Consider the following 14,775-nt stretch of genomic DNA (forward strand, 5'->3'; position numbering starts at 1 on the left):
TCTTTATTAAAATAATTTACCGTTGTCCCTATAGATTGTCACATTTTGCTCCATTCAAGGGTTGGGTCAGACACAGCCAGTGGGCAGCTGACATAAGATCTGAGTATTTACAACCTGAAGAGCCAGAAGGCCACCCAGTCATACTCCTAAGGGACCACTGGCACACTCAGTTATGTTTGTGAGGGCCAATTACATATTTGACTCTAAAAAAAGCTAATGTATTAAAAACAGAAAGAAGCATCGCCTCTACTTTGAAATTCAGTTTTATTTTTAAAGATAACTATATACATCTTTAAAACATGAAAATTCAAAAGTTATTAGGCAAGTCAATCACACAAAGCTGTTTACAGCAGTAATTAAAGAAGTGGTAACATTTTACCAGCATAAAATGTAACAAAATTCCAATCACAGTTTGGATCTTCAGTGATTTAAGTGTTTCGTTCCACACAATAAGGTCTGGTCAGTTTGAAGATAAAATCCCTCCTCTGGATATTCTGTTCTCAAGCGAGTCCTTCTTTATCACCCCCGAGTGAAGGATAGCTGGCCATGGTGGCAATTCCACAGTGGTTTTTCCGGTCTTTGGCCATCTTTAGGTAGCCATTCATGCCCCAATCTTCACCCCAGCTGAAAGAAGAGAGAGTTTTATATTTTACACAAAGAATCAAGCACGTTTACCTTTATTAACAATAATACCTGATACTTAAACAGTATACCAGAGGCCGAGACAGATTCACAAAGAATCAGAAAAAGCCAGCTGTTCTTGTTCATGGTTGAGTTCTAAACCTGCACATAACTTCTATCCTTAACCCTTTCAAAGAACTGCACAATTAGAGCCAGAAAAAGGAAAGACTGGGTCCAGATGTTCAAGTTTAGAAACGTAATGGTACCAAAACTATGTCAAGACCCCAGCAAGCTTGAGATAGTCTCTTAATGTCATAATCAAACATTACTATGTCTGTGTTCACCCTAAGTTGGATAAAGACTTTTGGGGTTTCAGAAGTGTGCTTAAGGGTTCGAGGATGTGTATCCAAATACTGATCTCAAACAAGGATTCTCTTTTCAATTTAAAATACAAATATAATATTTGAAGTTTTATACCTGTTCTTGACAAGCCAATATTTATTGCTTGAATCTTTTCCTTCAAAGCCATAGCCAACCACCAAAACGCCGTGATCCAGGTCTTTACTGCTGCAGTCCGGATCATAATAAATGCCTAGGAAAGTGAAATTCAATGCTGGGGTGAGGACCTCTGAGTGACAGGTGACATTAACCCAGCCTATCAACCACAGTTGATAAGGAGGCATCTCAAAATTCTGTTAAATGACATAAATCCAGGTAAGATTTAAAAACAAGATCTTTTAAAATCTAGGCTAGGGATTTAGGCCCTCATTTAATACTAGCAGAAATACAAATTGGCACAATCTCTTTTGTAAACAACTTGTCAAGAGGCATTAAAGACCATTCCTTGAAACCCCGTTGTTCTACTTTTAGGATGTCAGTCTAAGGAAAAGGACACAAAATTACTTGAGCCAAGGAGTTCCTTCAGGTTTAATTATAGTAGTAAAACTCTCTGGAAAATTTTAAAGGTCTAACAAATGGAAAAAAAGTAAAGTAAATTAAGCTATACCAATTAAATTATGTAGCTATTTAAATATATTCATGAAGTGCTTAAAATCACAGGGTTATGGTCCAAGTAATGTCAGATGGAAACATCCAGTACAAATATTACATGTACAGAGTAATAACTATGTTAAATCCAAAAATTCTACATTGAATTCTACATACCAGAGAGTCAATCTTGTGGTATGTCATGGTGGTTTTCCAATTTTCCTTCCTGAATTTCTACATAGACAAAGGCTTACCTTCTTTATAGAATTGGAAGGATTCCAGGCTGGCATCGATCCCGGCAGAGATGGGCCCCACCGTTGCCACTGCCTCCATAAGGAACTTCTCCTGCTGCTGGATGTCCAGGAAGCCAGTGTCGTTGGCAGCAGAATATTCAGGCTTGTATTTACAGGATCCATCCTTTGAAAGGTAAAGGGGAAGAGACTTCATTCCTACCTGCACCTCTTGCGGAACATGCGTTCAAGACAGTTTGCAGCTTAATGACTTCCAAGTCAATCTTGTTATAAAGGATCCCAGGAGGTGAAATGCTATTGGTTGTTTTGAAATTGAAAAATTAGCTGGTGTCTACTCAATGAGACCCTCTCTCTCTCTTTTTTTTAAAGATTGGCACCTGAGCTAACATCTGCTGCCAATGATTTTTTTTCTTCTTTTCTCCAGATCCCCCCAGTACATAGTTGTATATTTTAGTTGTGGGTCCTTCTGGTTGTGCTATGTGGGACGCTGCCTCAGCATGGCCTGATAAGTGGTGCCATATCCGCGCCCAGGATCCGAACCAGCGAAGCCCTGGGCAGCCGAAGCAGAGCTCATGAACTTAACCATTTGGTCACGGGGCTGGCCCCTCAATGCGACACTCTCAGTCTACCTGTCCATAAGAAATTGTTCTCTCTGGAGAAATCTGAACTATATATAGAATGGTATGTATATCTCCATATAACAGAGAAATAGGAACAGCTAGATAGTAGCCATCTACCTAGAGAACTGTGCAAGGCTAATATATTTTAATGACAGCTCTGACAGTTTGCAAATGTAGATTCTACAATCTACAATGTGAACTCCAAATATGGAATCTGTTTTCCCTGAAAGTGTCCAACTTTCAAAAGCAGAGCTGGAATGATAACAAAATAAGGAGCTCTGTTTACCTCCGCAAGATATGGGTAAGATTTCTCCGAGTCCAGGCCTCCGTTGTCCTTGACGTACTGGAAGGCATAATCCATCAGGCCACCATTGCAGCCCTCATTGCCTTGAGCCCAAGAGCAGTCCACCAGGTTCTGCTCACTCAGTGAAACAAGTTTGCCAGTTTTCCGGAACATCTGTCCTTCAAGGGCACCAGTCGCACTAAAAGCCCAACAAGAACCACACAGACCCTGAAAACAACATTAAAAAGCTCTCAGTGTACTAAACAAACAGCAAGATCTTGACAACAGCCCATATATCTCAAACTCTTTTAAAAAACAGTGAACTGCATCTTGTTCCATAGTCTACCACAGCAAGAACGCCATTTCCTTTTTGGTTTTACTCTTGGAGAGAGATCTGCTGAATCCCATCCTACCTGATTCTTCACAGGAGTTACATAGCCTTTCTTTCTCCAATCCACAGATTTGGGGAGCTCGGCAGAGAGAGGTTCTCGAAATACTCTCCCCTTCTTGTGCGTCTGGTTGTGAAGGCCATTCATCACCTGCCTGAATTCTTCATTGGTCTTCAAGGCAAATGAAATAGAATTTGGAAAGGAAGAGATGATTTTGCTAAAGCACTGAGGACAGGAAGCACAAAAAGTTCCACAACCCAGGGAACACTCACCATGTCACCAAAGGCATTCATGGCCATGGTGAAGCCATGCTTCCCTTGGCTGTATTCCTGATTGTGCAGTTCAATCATTCTCATATTCTTCTCCCACACTGCTCTCCTCCATGCTTCTTTATTCTAGAGGCAAACATATAACCTATTGTCTTTATTCCTATTTAACACCAACTCAACTTCACCAAGCGGATTTGCAGACAGAGAAGAGAAACCATGGCCAGCGATGGCTTTTTACTTCTGGTAGCTGTTCTCCAGCACCCACACAACAGGGACATATGCCTATATTGTGCTCGGTAACGGGTGCCATGAAGTTACTGTCTTGGTAAGAGCCGGCCTCAAGAAGTTACTCTCGGCTATAAACTCCCAGCAGCATGGACCGTTCTCTGTGAGATCCCGCTGGACAGTTTCAGATGTTACCAACCACGCCATATAGTCTTCTGTGCGTTGCCTTCCACTGGTACCATTGTGCATCTAAACTGGGATCAAGTTTTGGAGCAGCTGAGGCTATTCCCAAGCAAAGGGCAGCCAGAAAGAGTGAAGGATTCATGTTTCAAAAACCTAGGAAGGGAAAAGAAATGAGGATTTGATGAGGCCAATCCCTTAAAAAAAAAGCTGTCCTACTTTCTCCTGAGAACTTACAGCCACTACGGTGGAGTAAAAACATTGAATTTATCACCCCAGGTATTTACACAAGAATGTGGAGGAAGGCTAAGGATGTGGGTAGAGAAAAACAGGCCAAGTGGAGGTATTTGATTCAGCCACTGGAATTAAAAGCAGCTAGAGAAGTGTTCTAGAAATTGGTGCAGTGATGTGCTATAATTTAGGTTTTGAGAAGGGTGTAAGGTAGCTTGTGGGCCATAACCTTAAGGCTACACCTAGGAATCTAGGAAATGGTTGGTCCAGGTATTTACAGAAGGCCCAGGAAAACGTCACTAATGAGGACATCTTATCCCAAGCAGGGACAGGAGCCTCACACCTTCTTCTTGACCACCGTACGGCGGGGGTGATACGTGCCTTCGAACCCTGCTCCTCGACTAGAAACCTTTCCGAAAGGCCTTCCCACGGCAAGGTGGGCAGGAGCGCCTCCAGAGCCCCGCCGTGCCCACAGGTGGCCTGCGCGTCGACACCCGCACTCCCTCCCCACACCGGGGACGCGGTGTCCCGGCACACGGAGCCCAGAGCCCCGGTGCCCGCGCTCGGACAGGAGCAGGCTCTCCCGGGGCTCAGAGCACCGCCCCGCTCCGGGGGCTGCGGGCGGCGGCGCAGGGAGCGCGGCCCGCAGCGCGGCGTGCGGCTTAGGCTGCCGTGTCCAGCCCGGCCGGGCCGGGGTACTGCGTCTCCTGGGACCCCCGAACCCTCGACCCCCAAAGCTGGAGACCGCGCTGGTTCCCGGGGTGGCCCGCGGCGCCGGGACCCGGCATGCGGCGCTCACCTGTGGCGGGCGCAGCTGCGCAGGCGCAGTCAGCAGGCACAGGTCCGTGGGGTCCCCGAAGCGTGGCTGTAGCCCCCCGGGCCGCCGATTTAAAGCCCTGGGATTCGGCCGGGCCAGCCCCGCCCCCACCTCCTGCCCGCGCCGCGATTGGCCGCGCCGGCCTGGGGGCGGGGCATCCGCGCGTGGGCTCGCGGCGCGTGATGCGGCTCAGTCCCGGCTTGTCCGCGGCGTCGGGTGCGGGCTCGGTGGCCCGGGGCAGACGCGTGGGGCCCGGGGCAGCGCTGAGGAGGGGGCGCCCTGGGCGCTCGGGGCGACTAAGGACCCCGAGTTCATGCGCTTGGTGCGTGCTTCGGGAAAAGAGGCTCACAGGGAGCCCATGTGGATTTTCAGCGTAACCCTGCGTGTCCTTCAGTCCTGGAGCTTTGGGTTGAAAGCTGTGGAGGGCCGGGAACAGTACGATCGAGCTTACTGATTGCTGATCAGTCCACTGTCGGGGTGGGGCGAGGGCAAGAATGCAGAGCCGCGGGCAGACGCGTTATCTCCCAGTTTCTGGGCGGAGCGGCTGGCTGCTGGAGGACCCTGGGGTGGACCGGCCATACCCCGGGGGCTGGACGCGGTGGTCAGCGCCCAAATCCTGGGAGGGGAGGGAGCCGGCCGGGGGGGTGTCCAGAGAAGGCGTGGCGTTTGTAATGCCCGTTTCCTGTCTTCCCCAGGCGGGGATTCTTCCTGCCTCTCGAGCATTTCTCAAAACCAACAAAACGAGTTATTTATAGAAAAACTTGTTTAATAAAAGGAGGAAAGATGGCAAGTAGAAACTGCCTTTACTTCCCCGCCCTCTGTTATGGGTGATTGTGTCTTCCTCGGTATCCAACGTGCTTTTCTTGAGATTTAAGAAATTTGCTTTAATGACTTTCCAATGATTTTTACTTAAATTTACATTTAATGTCAGGATTTAAATGACAGTTTGTGAAAATGTTTTAAATAGAGGAAAAAATATATTTTATACTAAATATTAATGTATATAATTAAGAATTTGAGGAACACAAACCAGAAATGTACGTTTGTCATTTTTTATTTAAAAAATATATTCATTGTAGAAAATAACCTTTCAGAAAAAAATCGTCACCTCATGTCCCTTTCTACACTGCCTTTTTTCTATGCGTATTTTGAAGTCTTTTGATAAAAATAGAGTCACAGTTTATGTGGACTTGTAAACTAATTTCTACTTAAGATTAAATTGATAAACTTTCTAGAAGCACAACTAGATAGAATTTTTTTACTGGGGTAATATGTATATATTGCCGTAAATATCTATTTTAACCATTTTTAAGTGTACAATTCAGTGGACATAAGTATATTCACGTTGTTGTGCATTCATCAGCACTGTCCATCTTCAGAACTTTTTCATCTTCCCAAACTGAAGCTCTGTACCCATTAAATAGTAACTCTGCTTTGCTCCCCGCCAGGCCCTGGCATCCACTCTTCTATCTTCTTTCTCTCTGAATTTGACTACTTTAGCTACCTCAAATAAGAGAAGTCATGTGATATTTGTCCTTTTGTGCCTGGCTATTTTACTTATCGTAATATCTTCAAAGTTCACCCTATGTTGTAGCGTGTGTTAGAATTCCGTTTTTTTTTTTAAAGGTGACTAATACTCCATTTTATGAATGTACCATGTTTTGCTTCTCCAGTCATCCCTGGATGGTCATATGAGTTATTTCCACGTTGGACTATTTTGAATAATGCTCTGTCAACATTGTTGTATAAATGTTTCAGTTCCTGTTTTCAGTTCTTTTGGGTTTGTACCCAGAAGTGGAGTTCCTGGATATGGTATTTCTATGTTTAATTTTTTTCTGTCTCCCACAGTGGCTGTACCACTTCACATTTCTACCAGCATTGCGCAGGGTCCCCATCGTATATGGTTTGCAGATATCTTCTCCAGTTCTGTGAGGTGCTTTTCCATTAAGTTGGTAGTGTCTTTTCATGCACAAAACTTTTTACTTTTGATGAAGTCTAATATATCTATTTTTACTTTGGTTACCTGTTCTTTTGGTGTCATATCCCAAAAAATTAAATCCGATCATGAGGCTCTTCCCTTGTGTTTTTGTCTAAAGTTTTATAATTTTAGCTCTTATGTTGGGTCTCTCATACATTTTGTGTTAATTCTTGAATTTGGTGTAAGGTAAGAGTCCAACTTCATTCTTTTGCATATGGGTATCCAATTTTTCTAGCATCATTTGTTGAAAAGACCATCCTTTCCGTATTGAATAGTGCTGGCAACCCCATACAATTTTTAAAAATCAATTCATTAAACATTTCATTTTAAGGTCTTTGAGGAAATAGAAGTTCTTTTCTCTCAACTGTAACTAGAGGCTGAAGCTCTTAGGTGATTATAAAAGTATGTTGTATTATAAATGCAGGTTAAAAAAAATTTTAATATATCACTGAGTTCAGCACGATCAATCAAGAAATCTAAGTACGCATTCCAATATATGACTTTTATAGTTGCCCTGGGAGCACAGCTCCATGAGATTGCACAGGGTGGAAAGCTACTGCATTAAAGCCTGCACCCTAGGCGACAGCCTGAGAGGAGGCTCTGTGGCAGGTGCCGCGCCAAAGAATGGCATCCTCTTTGTTTCTTGGAATGTGACACAAATGCATTGGAGAAAGCATGGACTCTTTTTATTCCGAATGTGCCCAAACCTAAAATTAGACCAAGGAATATCTAAATGCCAGAGAAATTTGGCAGAAGCCATTTAAGCAAGAAATTCTAACATCTATTTATTCAAAAACTGTTAAATAATGTATTACAAAAAGATGGTATGGCTAACCATTTTGTTCATATTCCTTCTCCACTATCTCCATTTCTTTGCCAAATAACTTAGATGAGTGTTAATTATTAAAATGGTCACATTTTAGTCAAGTGACCAATCCTTAATTAAGCTCTGACCTTGTACTTATTGTGCTTTGCTTGGTGTAATTTAGCAGTTTTTTAGAGACAATCTTCATATCCCTTTCACAGTTTTCTCAGGCTCAGCTTTTCCATTTTGAAACCTTAGATTACCACAGTAATCTTGATTTTACAGCAAATGGGCACAGAACATGATAGATCTGTGCCAATGCAATTATGGCAAGCATCTTGGTGCAGTAGGTAACAAGCAGCCGACCTGTGGTGCTTCTCCCCACAGTGCTCATCCCCACCCCAAAGTATGTAATCCATTAGCTCTCCTTTGGAGGCCAGAGAATCTCCTCTACAAATCTGACCTGTGCGTTCTGCCATGCGCTTGACATCTCCTCCCAGAGTGGGAGAACACCATCTGGGCACGGGATGCTGTTAATAATAAAATGCATTTAAAAGAAGTAGTTATTTCTTCCTTGGATCAGAACTGTGTGCTCTATACTGTACTCTTAAGTGTTTTTTTCATCGGGGCGTGTTAGCAGTGATAACGAACAAAGATCAAATTCCTTATTCAGAGGGTGGTTAGCTCTCAAAAGTTGAAGCTGGTTCCTCAGTGGATCCGTAGATTTGAGGATAAAGTTCAGGTGTGCTTGAGACCACAGCTACAGGTCTGCTTTGAGGACAATGAAACCGAGATAAGGAGGCAGCGACCTTTGGGGTTTGGGGGTACACAAGAAAAAACGAACATAAACCACCAGAGTGGAGTCAGTAACTCAGCAAAAAATCCAGAGTTTATATTGAGAAGACTTCCTTGGTTTGGGGTTTTGAGGGACTCATAGAGGGAATCGGGGATGCTTGATTATACGGTTCTGTTTCCTTTTCGTGGTCTCAAGTTTTTAAAGAATGTTTTGTGTGTGTGTCTTTAGAATTGGTGAAGGAATGAACCTCACTTTTTTAATCCCTGAGCTTCTCAAACCATGAGTCACTGGAGCATTGTCCTCCAAGGCAGGCTTACAAAGCTGACGGTGAATGGCTCACAGGTCAGGTGCAGAGCTTTCGTCTCCGAGAAATGATCCAGCAAGGAAACACCCACAGGCACAAAGCAAAATGCCCTCCTGGAAGCCGCTGGGGCGGGGAGATGTGGAGGCCCAGCTCAGCTCGCAGCATGCCTTCCGTGTGGCTCACTTGTCTTTTCCTCCTTTCAGCACGACACCAGGAATCTGGCAACGGCACCGAAGTCCAGAGCCTGGCCCTGGACAGCTTTGGTGCTTTCTCTCACGATGGAGTCCGTGCACACATTTCACTTCTCCCGGTGCCCTCCGGCACCGAGAGTCCAGTTTGCCAAGTAAGTGAGGGTGGCTGGGGGTGAGGGACGAGGGCAAAGTCCCCAAAGCTCAGCTTCCTTTTCTAAGCCCTGCTGGCCTGAAGCACATTTAAGTTGCTTCCTCACTTTAGAGAGGAACCTTGCACCACCCTTGATTTTGCATACACCACTGCTGTGACCATCCTCATCTGTAAATGGGGCACATAATAGCACCCATCTTCCAGGGCAGGGGTTCTCAAAGTGAGGTTCCCCCGCTAGTAGCATCAGCATTGCTTCAGAACTTGTTAGAAAAGCAAATTCTGGAGCCACACCCCAGGCCCAGTGAACAGAAAGTTGGGGGACGGAGTTCAGTAATCTGAGTTGTCACAGCCCCCAGTTGACTCTGATGCACACTCAAGCTTGAGAACCACTCTCATGGGGTTGCTGTGAAGAGTAGATGGAGGAGCGTGTATAACATGCTCGGAACAGTCCTGGCACCTAAGCGTTACTTACCCATTACTATCATTGTCATCATCGCTGGAATCCTTCCGAATAGTGCTGCAGCGTGCAGGAGTACCGGGCACTCGCAGATGGAGATGCCCTTCCTGTGGAACAAACCCCCTGGCACGTATATATGCAAGCTGATGCTCTTAACAGCACAGAGGTCTTCTCTGTCCTTGCCACCTACTGTAATGATAGAGGGACTGATTTTTACTCATGCCCTATTTCTTTTTATATATATAGCATTATTTTTATTATAATTTTATGATAATTATATATATAATTATATATAATATATATTATTTTAATATAACATAAAATCCACCATTTTTAAGTGAAATATTTCAGTGGTTTTTAGCATATTCACTATGTTATGCAACCATTACCACTGTCTAATTCCAGAACATTTCCATCACCCCAAAAAGAAACTTCATACTTATTAGTCCCTCCTACCCCTACTCCCATAATCTACTTTCTGTCTCTATGGATTTATCTATTCTGGACATTTCATATAAATGGAATCATAAAATATGTGACCTTTTGTGCCTGGCTTCTTTCACTTAGCATAATGCCTTCAAGGTTTACTTATATCATAGCCTGTATTAGTTCTTCATTCCTCTTTATGGCTGAGTTATATTTCAATGTATGAATATGCCATTTTTTAAATTCATCAATTAATGGATATTTGTTGCTTTCACTTTTTTTTTTGGCTATTATTAAGGATGCTGCTATGACCATTTGTATACAAGTTTTTACATGAATGTATAGTTTCATTTCTCTTGGATATATACATAGGAATTGGTATGTATAACTTTTTGAGGAAATAGCTGACTGTTTTCCTACCAGCAGCATATGATGATGTTGAATATATTTGCAAGTGCTTATTGGCTATGTGTATACATCCTTTGGAGAAATGTCTATTCAAATCATTTGTCTATTTTTAAGTTGGGTTATTTGTCCTTTTATTGATGAATAGTAAAAGTTCTTTATAGTTCTGGATATTATACATTTATAAGATATATGATCTGCAAATATTTTTCTCCACTCTATCGATTGGATTTTTACTCCCTTAATAATTTTCTTTTTTAAAATTGTGGTAAAATACACATAACATAAAATTTGCCATTTTAAGTGTACAGTTCAGTGGAATTAAGTACACTCACATTTTGTGCACCCATCACCGTCATCCATCTCCAGGATTCTTTTCATCTTGCAAAACTAAAACTTTGTACCATTAAATAATAACTCTCCATTCCTTCCTTCCCCCATCCACAGGCAGCCATCATTCTACTTTCTGTGAATATACTAAAAGCCACTGAATCATATGTTTTAATATGATGAGTTTTCTGATATATGAATTATATCTCAATTTAAAGAAAAGAGAGGGAGGGATTGATTGAAATCATTGGACATTCTATGATGTCTCATGACATCACGGTAGTCTGATGGGGTTGACCAGCAATTGTCTGCCCCTCTCCCAAGACAGCCCTACAGGGAAATTGAGGAGAAAGAGAAATGGTTTGTGGAGAAATGGTAAAAATGAGCAATGAGGTTAAGAGTCATCTTAACCAAGCGTCTCATCCAGTGATTTCCAAGACGCCCATCATCATACAAAGGTTTGGTCGAATATTGTTGCATTTATCCCTGTTGAGCACTCTGCAGATCTGGGCTTTACACCCAAAAGGCAACAAAACCTTTCCGTAAGCACAATGGGGAGTTACCACCTCAGAAGTGACAGTTTGATCATTTTGCCCAATTGATGAAAGGGGAGAAAATTGGGACTTCTCTAAACTTTCATTTGTTTTTTATCTTTTGGGTTTTCCTTTTGGATTGGAGAAGCAATGAAAATCATTCATGCTTTCTCTTCTTCCTGTTTATTATTTTGATTAAGGTGGAAGAGCATTGATTAAAAAAAAATCATGTTTTTGCTGGAAATAATAAACTTTGATAACCAAAATTGCAGAATATCCCAAGGCTTCCATTTAAAAACCTTCCTATGTTACTGCCATGTCTACTTTAAAGTAGTCAGTGGAAAAATGAGAGACCAATAGAAAAACAATTTTTGTACCACTTGACTTCATGGTTTTATCAGCCAACTGCACTGGCTTTGAAAAGTACATGACGCCAATCTCATCTTTGGTAGGCATGAACTTTGGGCAAATAACACCCTCTCTAAGCCTTAGTCCCACTTGCTATAAATGTGTATAATACCAATGACCTCATAAGGTGGTGTTAACAATTAAGTGACGTAACACTAGTGTTGACAGAACCAGCCATCTCCAGAATTTCTCCCTTGAAAATGGCCACATCCTTGAGAGAAGACATTCAATCCAAAGACACACTAACAATGCAGTGAGTACTGCTGCCATTGCGGTATTGTACACTGACCGTGCTTATAGCTTCGACCATTCTTACACATCTAGAATCCTACTGTAAGGCATTAGAGAAGTTTTTAACTTGATTCAGGGAAAGAGCCCTCAATTACCATAAAACCCTGGGAGCTGGCATCCTTCCCATTCAGGATGGTCCTCCGCCAGCTGTCTTCCTTTTTCCACCTTATTGTCCTAGGAAGCTCCCCTTCCAGGGTTCACTCGGACCTATGAATGTATTTGAAACCTCTGAGAAGGCGATAGAATTGTGAAATATGCTTCCAATTCCATCTGAGGAAGAAAGGAACGTGTGAGACAAAGGGTCTTGAAGAGTTTAGACCCGGTTCACACAGCACTGGCCTGGAGTGCCAGCCCGAGTCCAGCGTGACATGAGCGACTGGGCCTCACCCTCACCCCAGCCCTTTAGCTAGATCTGCGGGACCGCGTGTCGCCCCATTTCTTCCTTTGTAGGTGGTCTCCACTCTGTTCCTCCCGCGGATGCTGTATGAGGTGTTGGAGTGGGAAGGGCAGGGGGCTTGGGAGAATGACAGGACAAAGGCTGGATTCAGGAAGTGATGTTTTGCCGTTCATTCAGTCTGCGAGTCCTTACTGGTCCCTTTTGCGTGGTCCCTGTGCTGTCTCGCAGTGAACAAACACTGACGCATCCCCTGCCCTGCCAGAGCTCACATCCGATGGAGCCACAGGCAGGCATCAAATATTCCCGTTGGATGGTACACAGACGTGCGCTTCCTTTCTTCCCCATTGACCTAACCATCCTGGCAGTCTCTCATTTCTGGGTCCCCAAGTGGTGAGCTTTCCATGTAGCCATCCCAGCCCCCGGGCGGGGGAGCCTCAGAGAGCACGGCAGCCTCCTCCTCTCCAGATTTCGTCAGGAAAAAGAGAAGTTCTGAACGACGTTAAGTAGAAGACATTCCGACCAAGGCTACCTGGTGCCCGCATCGCGGATCACCCGCGCCTCCGCGATTCAGCTGTTTCTGCCCTAACCGCAGGGCCCGTCGTCTGCCCCCGGCCTGCGCGGCTCGCCTGGATGAGACCCGGTGTCTGGTCTCAGTCTTCAGGGAGTCGTCTCACTGCACCGTTGACCCTCAGGCTGCCCGCACGCTGAGTCCCTGTGGGGACCTCACTGTCAACCTTTGCAGGTCCCCCTGTGTGGACAGAGAAACAACGCTGACCGTCCCGGCCAGAGAGGACAGCTGATGGCGGAAGGGTGCAGCCTTTGACATTTTAACCAAAACACTGTCACCACCTTAGACTTCTTTCTCAGGGGCACAATGTTCATTTTAGCAGAATGGGCACAGAATCCATCCCCTGTCCACCGCCAAAGTATTAGGATCGTAAATGGCATCCAATACTACAAACTCTTCTATTTTAGCTGCAGCACCACGCATGGACGTCTTTCCCTGTCGGTGCGCACAGCGGAAAGCCGTGGCCGCAGTGGACGTCCGGAGGTGAGCCTGGACGCCACGGGGTTCTGGGGATGGCGCTGGAAGATTCTATAGAAGCATTTCTGTGAGGAGAGAGGGGACGGACGGACAGGAAATGTCCTGAGCTACTTGAGTCCTTCAGCAGTTTCTCTTCAGGCAAGTTTTCTTCTCTTTTTAATATATAACTATAATATATTTGAATATGTAAATATAACTAAAATTTGTGAGAATGGGGCTGGCTGCCAGGGGCGGGAGTGCGGGGCGAGGGAGGGTTGGGGTCAGTGGGGAAAGGCCAGCACCCTTCCTTGGCCCAGACCCAGGGAGGTGCTTGGGAGCCAGGCGGCTGATCTTGCAGTCACGAGGCGTCTGCTGGCTGCCTCCTTTCAAAGGCCGCACCTTCTGGATTGGGCAGAAGACCGCCGCTCCACTCCAGGTAATGGCTGTGGGAGGGGCTTCTGGAGGTGCCCCGGCTGAAGGTGTGGGGGGCTTGTTTGCATCGCAAGGCTCTCCTCACCCCCGGTTAGTGGCTGGCTCCTCAGTGGCTCTGCAGCTCTCGTCGCCTCTCCTGGTGTCACCCTGTCTCCAGCTGGGCGTGCAGGGCGTGTGTGGAACTAACCTGCCGGCTTGGGTCAAAGGCCCAGGTTCTGCGGGGCTGGGAGCTTGGCGCTGCACAGCCACCCTGCTTCCCGCTGTGTGTCCCCCCCCCCCCCCCCCCCCCCGGCGGACGACGGAGTGGGGAGCTTGCCTTTGGATTTAGTTCCCAAATCACTCATCTCACCAGGGTGAAATTACAATTTAAAAATTTAAAAGAGACTTTTCTAACTTCAAAAAAGAGAGGAAAAAAACCCACAAAGCGTGTTACTTATGTGCCCTTAGGCAAGTAATTTGAATTCTCTGTGCTTCCACCATTCCAATAGAAAAATGGAAATAATAATATTTTCCTTATCTACTACATGAGGATGTGTCAAAATCAAAGCACTATATATCTGCAAAATATTTTATGGTGCTTGTGAGTTGTTTGCGCGACATGAGGCACGATGTCGTCACGGTTTCCCTGTGCTGAGAAGGACGGCAGCATATAAAGGAGGCGAAAAAGACACGTGGGCTGGGGGCTGGGATGCGGCTGTGCCACCTCCAGCAAACTGTGTGATTTTGAGTAAGTCGCGTCATCTCTCTCTGGGCCTCTGTTTCCTCATTTACAAAATATAAAACATAAAAGGAAGGCGTTGGACTAGATGGAGTTAACCACTTCTAGATCTTTCAGAGTAGAAAGATCTAGAATTATTAGTTTGCTTAAACCTACAATGAGGCTTTAAAAATCTTCTCTTTATTATTGTCAGCTTTGTTGAGGTATCATTTACATACAATAAAATTCATCAATTTTTTTTTGTGTGTGAGGAAGA

The 14,775-nt window shown here is 44.6% G+C and overlaps 1 protein-coding gene across 1 annotated transcript; it reads right to left on the reverse strand.

Moving 5' to 3' along the window:
- Window positions 1-253: 253 nt before the first annotated feature.
- Window positions 254-4,983, reverse strand: CTSL (cathepsin L). Its single transcript, XM_046664649.1, has 8 exons — window positions 4,856-4,983; window positions 3,845-3,981; window positions 3,424-3,546; window positions 3,176-3,322; window positions 2,766-2,990; window positions 1,863-2,025; window positions 1,099-1,213; window positions 254-624 (listed from the first exon to the last, which is right to left on the reverse strand). Exons 2-8 carry the CDS (start codon window positions 3,968-3,970, stop codon window positions 501-503), a joined length of 1,023 nt encoding a protein of 340 aa, XP_046520605.1. The 5' UTR covers window positions 3,971-3,981; window positions 4,856-4,983; the 3' UTR covers window positions 254-500.
- Between the last annotated feature and the right edge of the window lie 9,792 nt (window positions 4,984-14,775).

This window comes from Equus quagga, chromosome 6 (assembly GCF_021613505.1).
Source record: "Equus quagga isolate Etosha38 chromosome 6, UCLA_HA_Equagga_1.0, whole genome shotgun sequence".
Lineage (NCBI taxonomy): Eukaryota > Metazoa > Chordata > Mammalia > Perissodactyla > Equidae > Equus > Equus quagga.